The sequence below is a fragment of the Schistocerca piceifrons genome, chromosome 3 (assembly GCF_021461385.2).
Source record: "Schistocerca piceifrons isolate TAMUIC-IGC-003096 chromosome 3, iqSchPice1.1, whole genome shotgun sequence".
Lineage (NCBI taxonomy): Eukaryota > Metazoa > Arthropoda > Insecta > Orthoptera > Acrididae > Schistocerca > Schistocerca piceifrons.
Genome location: NC_060140.1, coordinates 878,591,631 through 878,609,936, shown reverse-complemented (window position 1 = coordinate 878,609,936; position 18,306 = coordinate 878,591,631). Strand labels below are relative to the sequence as shown.

General features: G+C 40.9%; 1 protein-coding gene across 4 annotated transcripts in view; it reads left to right on the top strand.

Moving 5' to 3' along the window:
- Positions 1-8,777, top strand: part of LOC124789659 — a 39,648-nt gene extending 30,871 nt beyond the window's left edge. For all 4 annotated transcript variants that reach the window (XM_047257093.1, XM_047257092.1, XM_047257094.1 and 1 more), the window contains one exon: positions 8,334-8,777. In XM_047257093.1, the coding sequence (XP_047113049.1) occupies positions 8,334-8,517 (184 nt within the window). In that variant the 3' untranslated portion in view covers positions 8,518-8,777. The remainder of the gene's footprint in view (positions 1-8,333) is intronic.
- Positions 8,778-18,306: the final 9,529 nt, after the last annotated feature.

Below are 18,306 nucleotides of genomic sequence, written 5' to 3'. Positions count from 1 at the left end.
GTAGTTCCTCCCATGAATGCTTTGGCCTACAGCTCTTGCTGCAGCCAAGATAATTACAGCTGCACTATATAGTTGCTACCACACCTGACCCCAGATTGTCTCTACTATGTTACTGCATAGTCTTGGTGTCTAGCTTGGTCACTCTTTGTAATTTATTTGTCATTCACTTGTCCATCTCGTGTGATAACCTAGGACACTATGACACTTCTTGTTTGTTCCTTCCTTTGGCCTTGCGTCCTCCCTGACTGCGGTCTCTGATTGGTTCTTCCCATTCCGTTGGAGATTCCGCTGCCTTGTGACTACAGCACTTCCCATGCCATTCAGGAAGGGCACAAAAAATGGGGAGTACGAGAACAAAGTTATTCTCTGCTCACACTCTGTAAGGTCTCTTGTAGAGTATACAAGATAGGACCTTAAATTAACTGAGACGTATTTGTTGTGATGGAGGGAAAGTAATAATGTATTCTCCTGCTTATTGCTTCAATTCTGCTGCACGCTGTTTCGAATTAGTTGAGCAACCATCATCTATGAGGAAGTGCCAGGTAAATTGTAACGATTATTTCAATAAACCCTTTTCACATGTCCAGTGAAATGGAGGCCATGCATTCCTGAATAAACAGTGGAACAAATCCGACGAGCATTTGAGTGGAGGCCCCGCAAGTCTACGCATCATGCTAGCCAAGAACTTGCGACACCGGGCGTGGCAGTGCGACATGTGTTATGGCATCGTTTAATTCTCAAACCATACCGATTACAACTGGTACAAGCTCTTCGACATACTGACAAAGTGAAGAGTGAATGGACTTCAACAATGCTATTCTAGAGGACATGGAACATGACACTTTTATGTGATGATTGATATTCAGTGATGAGCCAACTTTCCATATTAGCAGTGAGGTTCACCGTTGTAATGTGCATATATGGAGGCTTGAAAATTCTCATGAAACAATTGAACATGAACGTGATTCGCCAAAAGTGAGTGGTATTTTGTGCTGTTTCGCAAAGCAAGGATTATGGACCCTACTTTTTTGAGGAAGAAACCATAACAGGACAATCAAATCTTGCAATGCTACGGAACTGGTTATTCCCACAATCTGACTCTGACAATTTCGTCTATCAGCAAGATGGAGCACCACCGCACTGGCACAACAACATGCGCAGTTTCCTCAATGGCAACATGCCTCAATGTTGGATAAGGCATACAGGACTGCAGGACCAGGCTTTACAATCTTGGCCTCCTAGGTCCCCTGACTTAACACCATGTGATTTCTTCCTGTGGGGATATGTTAAACAATGTGTATAAGTTCCTCCCTTACCTCATGACACTGATGAACTAAAAACCAGAATATCAGCTGCTGTAGCTTCAGCGACAGAGACATCTTATGCTCATTTTGCGATGAAATCGGCTATCGGCTAGATGTCCTCCATGCAGCCAACAAAGGACATATTGAACATTTATGATTCTGTCTTTTCTGAGTAATTTATTATGCAATTTGTTGGTCTTAAGCCCTTCTTCCTAATAAATAATTGATTTACAATAGGGTTATTCTTTTTGGGACACACTGTATGATGCTCTATTCAATTTATTTCGGCTAGACATCACTTTTTTGTGATTCTCTTAAGTTGTTCTCTTTTTAACGGCCACATTCATTTTTTTTAAGAATAAGATTATAGGATGGTTTTAGATTTTAAAGGAATTCGATGCTGGAAAGTATTTGGAAAAAACACTGAAAACAACTCGGGATCCGATGGTCGTTACTCTGCCGATTAACTCAGAATGTTAACGTCCATGGGGGATATACAGTTTTACATTCTTTACATTGTATTTCCCCTTCTGTAATCCAGTTGTGGGATCTACTAAAAATAACATCTTAGGATGGACCACAGTTTGTACCCGGTATGCTCCCTTTCCTCAGTGTCGAGTTGGGAAGGTGTTTTATAAGAACCAGGTCATCGACTTGGTACTGAGGTTCCATGGCCTTTTCATTATGCTTACTTACTCTTTGTTGCGCCTTTTCATTTAAATTCTTTGAAAGTACTTTCTGATTTACTTCGTAATTGACACTAGGTTGTTCAGGCCAAAAAATTACTTAATTAAAGGTTCTCCTACAAAATGTTTGCCTATAACATCTAAAGATGTCAACCCAGTCGATAAATGGGGTAGTTCATTTAGGAAAGTTCAAAGTCTTTAATTTTCATTGCCCTCGAAGTATGTTTTTCATGGCAGTGTGTATGACATAATTTCCTAATTGCCTTCAGTACCCATTCACACAGATATGATCACAGGTTATTGTTGGATACTAACACTTGTCGAATACTTTCCCATGCTAGGAATTCTCTAAATTCGTTGCTCACAAATTGTGGTCCATTATCTGTAAGAAATCGTTTTGGTTTACCTACCTCTAGAAAGTATTGTTGTAAACAGTGTATAACCATTTGCGTATTTGCTGTTTTAATAGAATATAGTTTAACGTATTTTGACCAGCAATCTATGATAACCAAAATATGTGATACTCTCCCTTTCCTTGTGGAACTGGTCCAAAGAAATCTATGGCTGTAAGGTCGTGTAATGACTTAGGGAAAATTGGATACATTCTGCATTTCACGTGAGTATTACTCTCTTTTACTTTCTGGCAAGTTCCACAAGTTCTAATCAACAATGATATTTTATGCCCTAGTTTCTTGAAATAATAAAATTTTTTCATATGCATTTTTTGATTCTGAAGTGTCCATGCCCTGTGTGAACATACCATACAAATTCGTCTTCCATTGCCTTTGGAATATATAAACGCCAATGCTGTGATGTTACACTGTCCCTCCAAAACAAGTTATGATCTACAATTTTCCCAATTGATTCGGAGGTAACAAGTGCTGGATACACATAGAAAATATTTCTGTGAAATAAAGATCTTGATGGATATTCTCTGTTATTCTTTGAACCTGGTATTCGGATATTCTGCTGACATAAAATTAATGGCAAAAATAACGCTGGGCCCTTCCATACCTTTCAAGTCTTCCATTCCTATGGGTAGCCTCGATAATGCATCAGGTACTATATTTTTGGAACCTTTTACGTATTGCATCTTGCATCCAGCACATCAACCTACTGTGTAGTAATCGACTACTCATCAGAAAGGATAAAGCTTGATGATCAGTACAAATATGGATTTGTGACCCCCATAGTAGTGTTTGAAACTTTTGAATACTCCACACAATCGCCAATAGTTCTTTTTCAGTAGCAGTGTAATTTAGTTCATGCTTATTTAGGCTACACCTAGAAGAAGCTATGGTTCTGTGTCGTACGTTACTCTGATCCCATTCTCCTTGGAAAAGTTCGGCAGCAATGGCTGTATACTTTTTGGATTCTGGATGTAATTTTATCCGCCAATATCCCACAGTCAAATCCATCATGCTAAAGAGTCTTGCCTTTTCAAATTTGGACAACAATTTGTCAATATTAATCAGTTGGTCTCTCTCCGTCTCTATATGTCGGTTCAATGTTCGAGCGTCTAAAACTAATTGTACCCCACCTGTAGTTTCCTTCACCACGACCAGGGTATCATTTATTACAAGGAACTTCGTTCTATAATATTATTATAAATAATTTTGTTAATCTCATCCCAAACTGCTTCCTTCAAACTCACCGGTATTGGATACCGTTTGCAAAAGAATGGAGTGTCGTCTTTGATTTTGAACTTACAAATATAGTCGCTGATGTTACCTGGACAGTTGGAAAACACTACTTCATACTCCTTTAAAATTTTATATAAATCTTGCCTTTGTTGATCTGTTAATATTAAGGATTTATTAACTCTGTCTTCTATATTAGCTCGATGTGTTCCTTGATCAAAATTATTGATTTTTGGTGATAATTGAGCTGTAGCTGTTACTCACAGACACTGACACTCAGTTGTTTGTTCCTCAAAGTGACTATTTGTCACAAAAGGTGTCCATCATCTACTGTCCCCTTTACCAAAACAAAGAAGATGTTTGTCAAAGTTTAAGATGACTTTAAACTCTAACAACCAATTTAAACCAAACAGTACATCTCTATTAATATTCTCTACTATTGATAGCATTTGACAAAATAACATATTTCCAATACTGCAGTTCACTTGATTTTCTTATTTTACAAGTTTACTTTTTGTTCCCGTTATCCCAATTATGTATACTCCAGTCACTGGCAATAATGGTAAGTGCTGTTTATTCTGTATCAAGTTAATGAATGCTTTTGAGATGAGTGATACCTCACTTCCTGAATCTATAAATATGTTAATCTTGGAATTGTGGGTTAATAGTAGCTGAGCTTGGTTCTTCAAGCAACAACCATTCCTTTGTGGATATTTTGTGTATAAAGTTAACATACTTATATGGAAAATGGCCTCCTAATGTATTTCCATGACCTGAGCCCCGGCCCTGGATCCAGGTCAAACAACGTTTTCCTCATTACTACTAATTAAACCTGCACACACAAACATGTGATGCGCAGTAGTATGATTCTACCATCCCACACTCATTCTAGATATATCTTGTGTCTGAGACGGTAGAATTTACACAGAAATTCTCGAATCACTGATGATGGTGATGTCTCATATTCTGAGGAACATAGGGGACGATGCGTGAGACCCGCACCACCGTACTAAGCAAGGTCCTAGCGGAGGTGGTTTGCCATTGCCTTTCTCTGACCATAATGGGGATGATTGATGATGATGATGATGATGATGATGATAAAGATGACACAACAACACCCAGTCATCTTGAGGCAGGAAAAAATCCCTGGTCCCGCCGGGAATTGAACCCGGGACCCCTTGCGCAGGAAGTGAGCTACGGAATCTCAAATCACTACAATATGAAGAACCAAAACTAGGAGAAGAGGAATGAAGACAATTTAAAAGTGCTGTGTTAGAAGCTGTAGTCACTGTATGCTGAAGGACAAGTGGCAGAAAATGGTAGAAAAAGACACCTTCATGGAATGAAAGAGTCAAATAGGCAGTGGGAAGGAAGAACAAGGCCTGCAGACTGCAGTTCTGAGAATGGAATGAATTAGCAGGAGAGGAGATAAGAAAAAGACGAAAGAGAAAAAGATGAAGGAGCAAGACAGCAGAGGAAATCAGAAAGTTCTATATGGAATAGTCAAAAGTAAGCGGAGACGTTTTGAGACAGGACAAAAATGGATAGAAATGGGAAGGTTAAACTAAAATCATTTTTAGTATGCAGAAGGTCCAAAGCTTTATCTTTAAACAATATTTTACACAGGTTGATGGTCCAAACAATCTAAGATTTAACATGTAAGGAATTTAAATTTTAAAGCAGCTGAAGGCCCATTATTGAAAAACACAACTGCAATAAATTTTCAAAAGGCAGAAGGCCCAAAGCTTTATCCAAAAAAATACTTTAAATGAGGCTGAAGGCCCAAACAATGCAAGACTTGACAAGTAAGGAACTGAAGGTCCATTATTTAAAATCCAACTAAAAGCATACAAATTCAATCCATCGGCTATAAGCCATTAAAATACACAATAACACACCAATAAGAAAAGGCAGTACAGCCAGCAGTGCTCAGAAGTTTCTGGGGGTCGGACTGCACTTGAAATCTTAACGTTCGCTTAGGAAAGACAGGTAGTCAGCCCAACTATATCCGATCTGCTGGCAACCCAACCAAGAGACAGTGAACGGACCCACCGACAAGACGACTTGCTTTCCACCCGACCAGTGCACAAGGAACTCCAAAGCCAAAACATAAAAGGTGTAGCCATCCACATGGTGAGGAAAGGACACTACCTGAATTTTTGTCAGTGGCCAGGGCAGGTAACTGGAACGCTAACGGCCACAAGACAGAAAATTCCACCAGTGCTCTTGGACTTCAAATAACCAAAATCAGTTAAACTCCACCAGATCATGGCCAAACATTCACCTACTCGAACACTCGCTGTTGCTCATGGTAATACCCCTAACAGCCAATCATGAAAACCAACGGCACAATGTGAACAGTCTGGCTTCAGTAATTAAATCCCCACTCAACTTTGATGTCCTGGGTTTGTGATCCATGAACCCCGTAGCAATTGGAACAGCTCCCACACACTCCAACACTGCCTGGCCCACTGCGCCACACAGAGATTTCCTGCCTGATCCACACTAACTGACCAACTCCTCAGAGCCAGTATGCTGACAACATTTAAAATAACTTGTCAGTCAAAATCACACAAACTACACACAGTTTGACGAAGACATCCATGAAGAACTAGACAATGCTAACGGCAGTGCCTGTACAAAACAGGGAGGAATCACTAGTTGGCACACACAGCCAACCCATAAGAGATCGCCAGCCTTGTGCCGCATGCCAACTCTAACACTGCCAGGTCTGAATTTCACTGCTAGCCCGTTCCAAACGAGTGGCAGATCCGAACTAACTCACAACACACAACAACCGGGAAGTAATAGCAGTCAGCAAAGACAATATGCCAGGGCTCATATCGATAAGTGCCACTGCTGTTGCTCACAGGCAGGGCAAGGCAATAACTCAGTGACACTAGTAATTGAAATTAACATAAAGAGGTGGTAGTACAGTAAAAACAGGATGTCAAATGAGATATGGCACAAACACAAACCACGCATGGCTCAGTGGCTGTGTCATGTGATAATGGTGGTATGGAATGAGAAGAAGATTCCTGCAGACTGGAAGAGGGCAGTAATTGCCTCTATACTCCAGGAATGGAGTAGAAAGGGTTGTAGAAACTACAGGGGAGTCACACTGATACCACACTCTGCCAAAGTATATGAGAAGATCCTGGAAAGTAGAATCCGAACAAGGGTCAAGGACAAATTGAGAGAAGAATGGCATTGCTTCAGACCTGGGAGATCAACGTTTGACCCGATATTTGCAGTGAGGCAGCTCCAGGAGCACCACCACAAATTGGAGATTTTTTGACAGCCTTTTTCAATATAGAGAAGGCATGTGATAGCATCTGTAGAAGAAAGGTCTGGGAAGCACTAGAAAAGAAGGGAGTGAAAAGAGAGACAACAAACAGAGTGGAGGAGATTTACTGTGGAAGTCTGAGTTGTATGAAAGTGGGAAATGAAAGGATAGATTGGTTCCAGCAAACAGATGGTATGAAACATGGGACTGCATTGTCACATCTCCTCTTCATTATGGTCTTGGATGAGATAATGATTAAGGTGGCAGAAAAAACTGGAGGAGACAAGATGAATGCAATGGCATTCACAGATGACTTGATGACCTAGGAAAACAGGGAGGAGGAGATTCAGGAACAGCTGGATGCTTGGGAAGAAACTATGAGACAGTATGAAATGAAATTTAATGTAAATAAATGTGAGATCCTGGTTACAACTAGAAAGAAAGATAGACCAACTAGCAGAATAAGAATCAGAGGTGAAAATCAAATAAGAAACAGAGTGTCAAGTACTTGGGAAATGTGATAGAGGAAAATGGAAGAAATGAAAAAGAGATCAGTGAACATGGCAGACAGGGAGAAGCATTCCTGCAAAGTGTCAGGATCCTGGTTTGGAACAAAGACGTCTTACCAAAAAGCAAGAAAGTAATATATAGAAGTTACTACATCCCAATACTGACCTGTGCATCTGAAATGAAGTTCCTCAGAAGTAGGAAATGAGCAACAAGAAGAAATAGGATGAAGAATGTAAGGGCAAGGAAAATAGTGAAAGAGGAACCTGCAGGGTAGGACAGGGACATCATGACTAGGACGATACGGGCACTTAAAGAGGTGAGAACCAGAAGGAACACAGAAGGTGGTGAGAAAACATGGCTAGATGGAGAGATCCAACCTGGTGCTGGAAACTATTCAAGACTCTGCTAACCACACACACACACACACACACACACACACACACACACACACACTCATTTTCCACCCCTCTCCTTTCACATCTTCTCGTCTGCTTTCTCCCCCCTCTGTCTCAAATGCTGTAACCCCCTTACTTCTTTTGTCTTGTGCCGTTTTCCCTATCCAAACTAATGTGTGACACTGCTTGACATGATACCCCAAAGTTTTTTTTTTTTAAGTTTTTTTTTTTCATTTCATTTCATTTCAGGTTACTGCTCTTAACTATAGATGTATTGTTACCTGCCCGTCTAGTACCTTGAACCCTGTCTCAGCTGTCATAAATAATCACAGTAGTTAACAATTTGATATCTGTGCATAACAGATAATATTTTTTTGTGTTTTTGTATTCACCATAATGTGATATGTGTTAAGGAACTACTCGCACCACCTTCATGCAAATTGTTCAGGATCACTGATATATTGATATACAGAAACTTAACCCATACTGACAACAGTTTGTTTGTCGAACAGCACTGACCTATACCTGGAGGATTTTGCTGGGCCTCTGGATCCACCATATCCAGCAACACAACCCATCACAGTGGTCCGCGGCAGTGTCCCACCCCAAGGATTTCGCCACACGCAGCACTACACAGAGCTGGTGCTCCCACCTGGTTATGTTGATACTGATTACCATTTCAAGCACACACTATGAGAAGAACACTGTAAATGAATTTGTGATTTTATATCTAAAGCTAAGTGAAATAATCTGTGTATATGTGTACCTTCTCAAGTCTGTAGTACAAGATAACTGTGAAATTTCTCAGATCATCATGTAACACATGAGTAACTATTATGTAAGATTTACTTAAAAGCAATTTACCAGTCCTGAACAAGCCACAAATAAACAGAAATTATGTTGCTGGAATTCAGCAGACTTGCATACATAAGTAGATCATTCAGTATCATCTTAGCTTTCACAATGTCCATGGCTTTCTCATGATAAACAAATTATCTTTGGGAAAAAAAAAATGTGTCTTGCAGTATTATCTGTAAAAATGAACTGCACAGTATTAAAATTTAGAAATACCTTTTTTATGTTTATCATAACCATTTCACATTCATCACTTAGTATCACCTAGGTGGTTTTTTTTTTTTTTTTTTTTTTTTGGATTGACAGACACTTTTTGTGCACCCGTATAGATTGTGTGTTTCATTTTTCCGAATAAAATCCATAATTCAAATAGATGTCTGACAAGGGTCTTCCCTGTCATTTTGGAAGGCCATAATGGATCACATATTTGTATATTGTTTGACATTATTTTTATTTATCGTTCTTTGTATACTTATGGTGGCTGTTTTTCAGCCTCAGTTTCTACATTCATCTATATTTCAGTCTTTCACTGATTGTGATATAAAATTAGACTATCTGAGAACAAAATTTGCAGTCTTTCACTGATTGTGATATAAAATTAGACTATCTGAGAACAAAATTTGATAAGAGAAATAGAATCCATAGAACCCCAAGAACAAAATCTGACCAAATTTCACAGCCAAAGTAAGTCATAATATAGTCAACTTCTTAAAGACTAATTCAAGGCTAGCCAAGAAACAGCTCTGGTTTTCAGAACAATTATTTTGGTAGGAGCAGCAGGATTTTCAAAACTTGTTCTATGAGTATTTCCAAGATAATGTTAGTATTACTAAATACAATGTGTTGGGCTGGAAGCCATGAGACCATCCATGCGCATGAAGAAAGACTCATTGTTTTATGGCTCTGGCAGGATTGTTACTCACAAACAAGACATCTAATTAATGAAGTGAAGCAATAGGTCTTAAAAAGAAAGTTTAAGCTTTATTACTCTTGTACTAACCCAACACTAAGTACCATAACAAATCAATACAGCATGTAATATCTTGTAACTTGGGAGTAGTCCTACATATTTTGCAGCTGCATATAGCTAAGCACTGTTAGAAATAACTAACATGAAAAGGTCATTTAACAAACTGCTGGATGATGCTTTCAACATGCATAAAAGATGGGCTTTTGAATGTAGATACTCTTAACGACTAAAGAAGCACTTCAAAGGAAGGAAGATCAGGGCTTAACATCTCATCGGTAATAAAGTCATTAGAGATGGAGCACAAACTCAAATTGGAGTAAGAAAGTGATTGTGTTCTTTCAAAGCATTCATCCTAATATCTTGCTTAAGTGATTTAGGATAACCATGGAAATTCTAAATCTGGATGGCCTGGCCCTGACACAGTGATTTGAACCATGCTACCCCAGAGGACAGGAGAGGATGCTAACTTACGCAGTTACTAGATTCAGAGTGACACTTTATACTTAACAAAGATTCAAGGCAAGAATGATGTTACAGGTGTGTGTGTGTGTGTGTGTGTGTGTGTGTGTGTGTGTGTGTGTGTGAGTTCATATCTACTACCTCTGATAAAAATGAAACGCTTCAAGTTTACCATGACATTTCTTCTCTGTTTCTGATACTAATTAGGATATTTAAACTGAAACAGTCTCATGTACAAGAATTAACAGAACTGTCTTTAATAAAACACAAGTCTATAGCATAGAATTATCTGAATATACATTCAGCCATTGTGGAGTATTAATGACTGTTGCGAAAGGTGCTCATTCTTTTTCCAAAATAAAAATAATAATAAAAATGGCTCTCTCTTTGTCAATGTTATCAGAAGAAAATGAAAGAGAATGAATAATGAGTTTTCTAAAATAAAGAGACTGCTAGTAAAAAATCATTTATTTAGTTGAGGGGTAATAATAACATCAATTCTTTAGCATTTCTGTTCATATTTATGCTTATTTAAATTTAACTTTTTGTACAATTATTTTATGTAGCAGTTAGTATTTGTTAATGTTGTAAGTGTGTTATCTTTCTAGTTAAATACATTCTTTAAAAATAGACCAAATGCATCCTCCCCACTTTTTCAAGTGTTATGGCTTTTGGCTATAAGCTTTATATTACGCCTGCTTGTTTTCTAATTCATCTGTCCACCCTCCCTTAGGTCACCATTTTAGTTGTCTCTTGCAATCAAGCAAAGAACAACTATGGTCCATCTACTGGTCATTCACCTAACTATATGTCCAGCCCACCTATGTTACCATCATAATTATGTATTGTAGTTGAGGGGTTTCTGGTTGGCAAATTTGTAAAAAATGTTCATGAACTAATTTTGGTCTTGAGTGTTATTTATTCTTCTGTATTTCATAAATAAGTACAACTGGATTGTAGATACATATATATTTATTATGTGAACATATATGATATATTCAATTCAAGCGAGCACAGACACCAGATGCACTCCTCTGATATCTACACTGTTAACATACATGATATGTTAACAGTGTGGTTATCAGAGGAGCGAATCTAGTGTCTGTGCTCGGGTGAATTGCTTCGTACTTGTAGTTATAGGAAAAGGCAGCAGATGTCAAAGTAACAGCTTTCGACGTACGGGGCAACTGCATATGGCTTCCTCCACGCTCATTTGAACATGCTGCATTGTTTGCTTTAGGATGTTCAAATTGCACAGTTGGCTGCAGGGCATGATGGGAATTGCATGGTTTGGTTTAGTGACAAAGCCACTTTCATTTGGATCAGTTCATCAATAAGCAAAATTGGCACATTTGGGGGCCTGAGACTCTGCATTTCACGACGAAGAAGTCTGTTCAACCTCAACAGGTGAGTATGTGGTGTGCAACGTCCAGTCATGGAATAATCAGTGCAATATTCCTTGATGGCACAGTGACTACCGAATGGTACGTGATGGTTTTGAAGGATAATTTCATCCCCTCAATCCAGTGACCCAGATTTTGACAAGATGTGGCTCATACAAGACAGAGCTTGAGAGTGCTTGATGTCCTGGAGGAGCACTTTCGGGACCGCATTCTGGCTCTGGGGTACCCAGAGGCCACTGGCATGGGCCTCGATTGGCCGCCATATTCTCTAGATTCAACACATGCAACTCCTCAACACATGCGACTCCTTTTTGTGGGACTACATTAAAGACAAGGCATACAGCAATAAGCCCAAAACAACTGATGAAATAAAAACAGCCATTCAGGTGGTCATCGACAGCGTCTATGTTCCGACATGTCAATGGGTCATTCACAATTTCGCTATTTGTCTGTGCCACATCACCACCAATGATGACAGGCTTACCGAACATGTCGTAACCTATATCCAAATACCTGTAGCGGCGTTTACTTGTTGAATAGAGTGTGTGCATGCTGTAAATGTGTGTTTTTTTTTTTTCATGTAGTTCAGTAATTGTCACCCTGTACTTCTATATTTATACTCTGAAAACCATTGTGAAGTGCATGGCAGAGGGTGTGTCCCATTGTAACAGTTATTGGTGTTTCTTCCTGTTCCATTCACATAAGGAGTGCAGGAAGGATGATTGTTTGAATGCCCCTGCGAGTGTAGTAATTATTCTAATCTTATTCTCACAATCCCTGTGTGAGCAATACATAGGAGGTTGTATATTCCAAGAGGAATCATTTAATGCCGGTTCTTGAAACTTTGTTAATAGAGTTTCTCAGAATAGTTTATGTCTGTCTTCAAGAGTCTTCCAGTTCAGTTCATTCAGTACCTCTGTGATACTCTCCCATGGATTGAACAAACCTGTGACCATTTGTGCTGCCCTTCTCTGCATATGTTCAATAACCCCTGTTAGTCCTATCTCGTATGGATCCCACACACTTGAGCAATATTCTAGAACTGGTTGCATGAGTAATGTGTAAGTAATCTCCTTTGTGGACTGATTGCACTTACCCAGTATTCTATCTATAAACATAAGTCCACCACTTGTTTTACCCATGACTGAACCTATTTGATCACTCCATTTCATATCCCTATGAAGTATTACACTAGGTGTTTGTATGAGTTGGCTGAATCCAACAGTGACTCATTGATATAATAGTCATAAGATACCAATTTTTTTTCGTTTTGTGAAGTACAAAATTTTAAATATCCGAACATTTAGAGCAGGTTGCCAATCTCTGCTCCACACTGAAACATTATCAAGATCTGACTAAATATTTATGAACCTTCTTTCAGATTTTACTTCAGTATAGATTACTGCATCACATGCAAAAAGCCTGATTTTACTATTAATATTGTCTGCAAGGTCATTAATATAGAAGAAAAGGTCCCAACACACTTCCCTGGGCACACCTGAAATTACTTCTACATCTGACAATGACTCTCCATCAAAGATAACATGCTGCTTCCTCCTATCAAGAAGACCTCAATCCTATCACAAACATCACTTGATACCTCAATTTCATCATACTTTTGACAACAAGGATAGGTGTGGTATTGAGTCAAATGCTTTTCGGAAATCAATAAATACTGCATCTAGCTGGCTGCCATGATCCAAAGTTTCCAGTATGTCAGTATGTGAGAAAAGTGCGAGTTGGGTGACACATGATCGATGTTTTCAAAATATATGCTGATTGGTATGGAGGAGGTCATTCTGTTGATACCTCATTATGTTTGAGCTCAGAATATGTTCTAAGATTGTACAACAAATCAATGTCAAGGATATTGGACAATAGTTTTGTGGATCACTTCTACTACAGGTGCCTTTTTCCAAGAACTGGGCATGGCTTTTTGTGCAAAGAATCTACAATAGGTTATACTTAGAAGAGGGGGCTAACTCAGCCACAAATTCAGTACAGGATCTGACAGGGATTCCATTGGGGCCTGGACCTTTGTTTAATTTTAATGATTTCAGCTTTTTCTCACCACTGACACAAATACTTATTTCATTCATCTTTTCAATGATAATAGGATTAAATTGAGGCAGTTCTCCTGGATTTTCCTTTGTAAACAACGTTTGAAAACTGAGTTAAACATTCCATCTTTTGCTTTGCTACCCTCAATTTGAGTTCCTGTCTCCTTAGTTAGGGATGGGACAGTAACTCTGGTGCCACTAACAGCCTTTACATTGGAGGGAGGGGGAATGTTATGGCATGGGAATTGGGTAAGTAAATGGGTCTCTTTCATATTATTGCAGAGGATGTACAAGAAATATGAAAATAGCTGAACAGGAAGGGAAGATTAAAGGCCTTGAGGTGGAACTGGATAGTGCTAGGTAGGAACCGATGAGGTTAAGGGGGTTAGCAAGGAACAGGGGGCACATAAAACAGTATCTGACAGTTTCGTCACTGGCACAACCAAGAGATTTGCCCCACTAAGGAAGAGGCTCAGGCAGATGAAAGTATAGTCAGTGCTCTACAGACTTTCACAGCAAACCAACAGCTTCAAAAAAGTAGAAAGCAGGAGGGAAGTTCTGCTGTTAGGTAGTAGCCATGGAAGAGGTATGGGCCAGATCTTGCAGGTCACAAGTTGTTTCAAGGCCAGTGCATGTCCTTCTATTCCATGGACGAGTTTCTGTTTCAGAACTAGTAAAAAATAATAATAATAAAATAAAAATAATAATAATAATAATAATAATAATTTGTACCTCTAAATGTAGTTGCATGTGTAGAACTAAAAATTTCAGTAATATTAATATTAGCACTATTCATATGTGTATATATATCTTGTAATCTGACTTATTCCACGCCATATCGATAACATAATCATGAAAATGATCTACGAAACATCTCATAACCAAAGTAAACTAATCTTAACCAAGTGACGGAAGCAATTGTGATAGTGGGTGAAGCAGGAAACAGTATTGATAGGGATCAGGGCTACAATATTGAATGTGACATGGTAAAAATAGCGTCTGCAACAAATCATACAAATGGTGGCTTAGTTTCTTTCATGTGGTATGATCGGCCCCAATAGAACAGCTCTGTCAGGAGGGTCAACATGGAGCTAGATCAGCTGCTTTGGGAGGCTACTTTGTCAAGCATAGGTTTGAGTCCTGTTGATGGTATTGGGTAATGGTAGGTAGGACATCACAAGACATTCAGTAGGAAAGGGAAAAGGGTAAATTGGCCATGATGATAGCAAAATCTTTAAGGGGTGAGGGGCACTGAAACTCATAGGAGTACCTCTTTGTTAGGCACAGATCAGTGTCCAATGATTCAACACTGAATAAAATTAAGTTTGATGAGACCTCAGGCAGGCAGGTAGTAGAAATATTAAAATAGCATAAGATTCTAATAAAAATACAGTGAAAAATAATGTTGGTATATTGTATCAGGATATCAGGGGATTAAAAAAAACGAAGTAGATGATCTTCTTGTTTGTTTAGAAGATTTAGATACTGGGGTTGGAATACACTACTGGCCATTAAAATTGCTACACCAAGAAGAAATGCAGATGATAAACAGGTATTCATTGGACAAATATATTATATTAGAACTGACACATGATTACATTTTCACACAATTTGGGTCCATAGATATTGAGAAATCAGTACCCAGAACAACCACCTCTGACTATAATAACGGCCTTGATATGCCTGGGCATTGAGTCAAACAGAGCTTGGATGGCGTGTACAGGTACAGCTGCGCATGCAGCTTCAGCCCGATACCACAGTTCGTCAAGAGTAGTGACTGGCGTATTGTGACGAGGCAGTTGCTCCCACCATTGACCAGATGTTTTCAATTGGTGAGAGATCTGGAGAATGTGCTGGCCAGGGCAGCAGTCGAATATTTTCTGTATCCAGAAAGGCCCGTAAAGGTTTGCAAAATGCAGTCGTACATTATCGTGCTGAAATGTAGGGTTTTGCAGGGATCGAATGAAGGGTAGTTCCACGGGTCGTAACACATCTGAAATGTAACGTCCACAGTTCAGAGTGGCGTCAATGCGAACAAGAGGTGACCGAGACGTGTAACCAATGGCATCCCATACCATCATGCTGGAGGATACGCCAGCATGGTGATGATGAATACACGCTTCCAATGTGCAATCACCATGATGTCACCAAACACGGATGTGACCATCATGATGCTGTAAACAGAATCTGGATTCATCCGAAAAAATGACATTTTGCCATTCGTGCACCCAGGTTCGTCATTGAGTACACCATCGCAGGCACTCCTGTCTGTGATGCAGCATCAAGGGTAACCACAGCAATGGTCTCCAAGCCGGTAGTCCATCCTGCTGCAAACATCGTCGAACTGTTTGTGCAGATGGTTGTTGTCTTGCAAATGTCCCTATCTGTTGACTCAGGGATCGAGACGTGGCCACACGATCTGTTACAACCATGCAGATAAGATGCCTGTCATCTCAACTGCTAGTGATATGAGGCCGTTGGGATCCAGCATGGCGTTCCGTATTACCCTCCTGAACCCATCGATTCCATATTCTGCTAACAGTCACTGGATCTCAACCAACGTGAGCAGCAATTGTCACGATGCGATAAACTGCAATCGTGATAGGCTACAATCCGACCTTTATCAAAATCGGAAATGTGATGGTAAGCATTTCTCCTCCTTACACTAGGCATCACAACAATGTTTCACGAGGCAACGCCGGTCAACTGCTGTTTGTGTATGAGAAATCGGTTGGAAACTTTCCTCATGTCAGCACGTTGTAGGTGTCGCTACTGGCGCCAACCTTGTGTGAATGCTCTGAAAAGCTAATCATTTGCATATCACAGCATTTTCTTCCTGTCACTTAAATTTCACGTCTGTAGCACGTCATCTTCGTGGTGTAGCAATTTTAATGGCCAGTAGTGTAGATGTACTATGCCTGTCTGAACACCTTATAGCTGCAGATATGGAAAAGATAAATATACACTCCTGGAAATGGAAAAAAGAACACATTGACACCGGTGTGTCAGACCCACCATACTTGCTCCGGACACTGCCAGAGGGCTGTACAAGCAATGATCACACGCACGGCACAGCGGACACACCAGGAACTGCGGTGTTGGCCGTCGAATGGCGCTAGCTGCGCAGCATTTGTGCACCGCCGCCGTCAGTGTCAGCCAGTTTGCCGTGGCATACGGAGCTCCATCGCAGTCTTTAACACTGGTAGCATGCCGCGACAGCGTGGACGTGAACCGTATGTGCAGTTGACGGACTTTGAGCGAGGGCGTATAGTGGGCATGCGGGAGGCCGGGTGGACGTACCGCCGAATTGCTCAACACGTGGGGCGTGAGGTCTCCACAGTACATCGATGTTGTCGCCAGTGGTCGGCGGAAGGTGCACGTGCCCGTCGACCTGGGACCGGTCCGCAGCGACGCACGGATGCACGCCAAGACCGTAGGATCCTACGCAGTGCCGTAGGGGACCGCACCGCCACTTCCCAGCAAATTAGGGACACTGTTGCTCCTGGGGTATCGGCGAGGACCATTCGCAACCGTCTCCATGAAGCTGGGCTACGGTCCCGCACACCGTTAGGCCGTCTTCCGCTCACGCCCCAACATCGTGCAGCCCGCCTCCAGTGGTGTCGCGACAGGCGTGAATGGAGGGACGAATGGAGACGTGTCGTCTTCAGCGATGAGAGTCGCTTCTGCCTTGGTGCCAATGATGGTCGTACGCGTGTTTGGCGCCATGCAGGTGAGCGCCACAATCAGGACTGCATACGACCGAGGCACACAGGGCCAACACCCGGCATCATGGTGTGGGGAGCGATCTCCTACACTGGCCGTACACCACTGGTGATCGTCGAGGGGACACTGAATAGAGCATGGTACATCCAAACCGTCATCGAACCCATCGTTCTACCATTCCTAGACCGGCAAGGGAACTTTCTGTTCCAACAGGACAATGCACGTCCGCATGTATCCCGTGCCACCCAACGTGCTCTAGAAGGTGTAAGTCAACTACCCTGGCCAGCAAGATCTCTGGATCTGTCCCCCATGGAGCATGTTTGGGACTGGATGAAGCGTCGTCTCACGCGGTCTGCACGTCCAGCACGAACGCTGGTCCAACTGAGGCGCCAGGTGGAAACGGCATGGCAAGCCGTTCCACAGGACTACATCCAGCATCTCTACGATCGTCTCCATGGGAGAATAGCAGCCTGCATTGCTGCGAAAGGTGGATATACACTGTACTAGTGCCGATATTGTGCATGCTCTGTTGCCTGTGTCTATGTGCCTGTGGTTCTGTCAGTGTGATCATGTGATGTATCTGACCCCAGGAATGTGTCAATAAAGTTTCCCCTTCCTGGGACAATGAATTCACGGTGTTCTTATTTCAATTTCCAGGAGTGTAGGTGTATATAAGCTTTCAGCACATGTAGGTAGAGACACTATGGAGAGAGAGAGAGAGGAGTTGTTGCCATATGCAAGGTGCTATCCAAAATTTTCGGGACTGGTGCTGCCATCTGTTTAAAACCTTACCTTTGGACTATGGTCACCATCACCCTTGAAGTAGTTCCCATGTGCACGTACTCACCTATCTCAGCGCTTCTGCCACTGGTTAATCATTTTCTGGAAGTCCTGTTCTTTGAGGGTGTTTATCACCGTCAGTGATGCTTCTTGAATCCTTTCTAGAGTGTCAAACCGATGGCCTTTCAACTTAAGTTTCAGTTTTGGGAATAGTGCGAAGTCGCAAGGTGCCAAA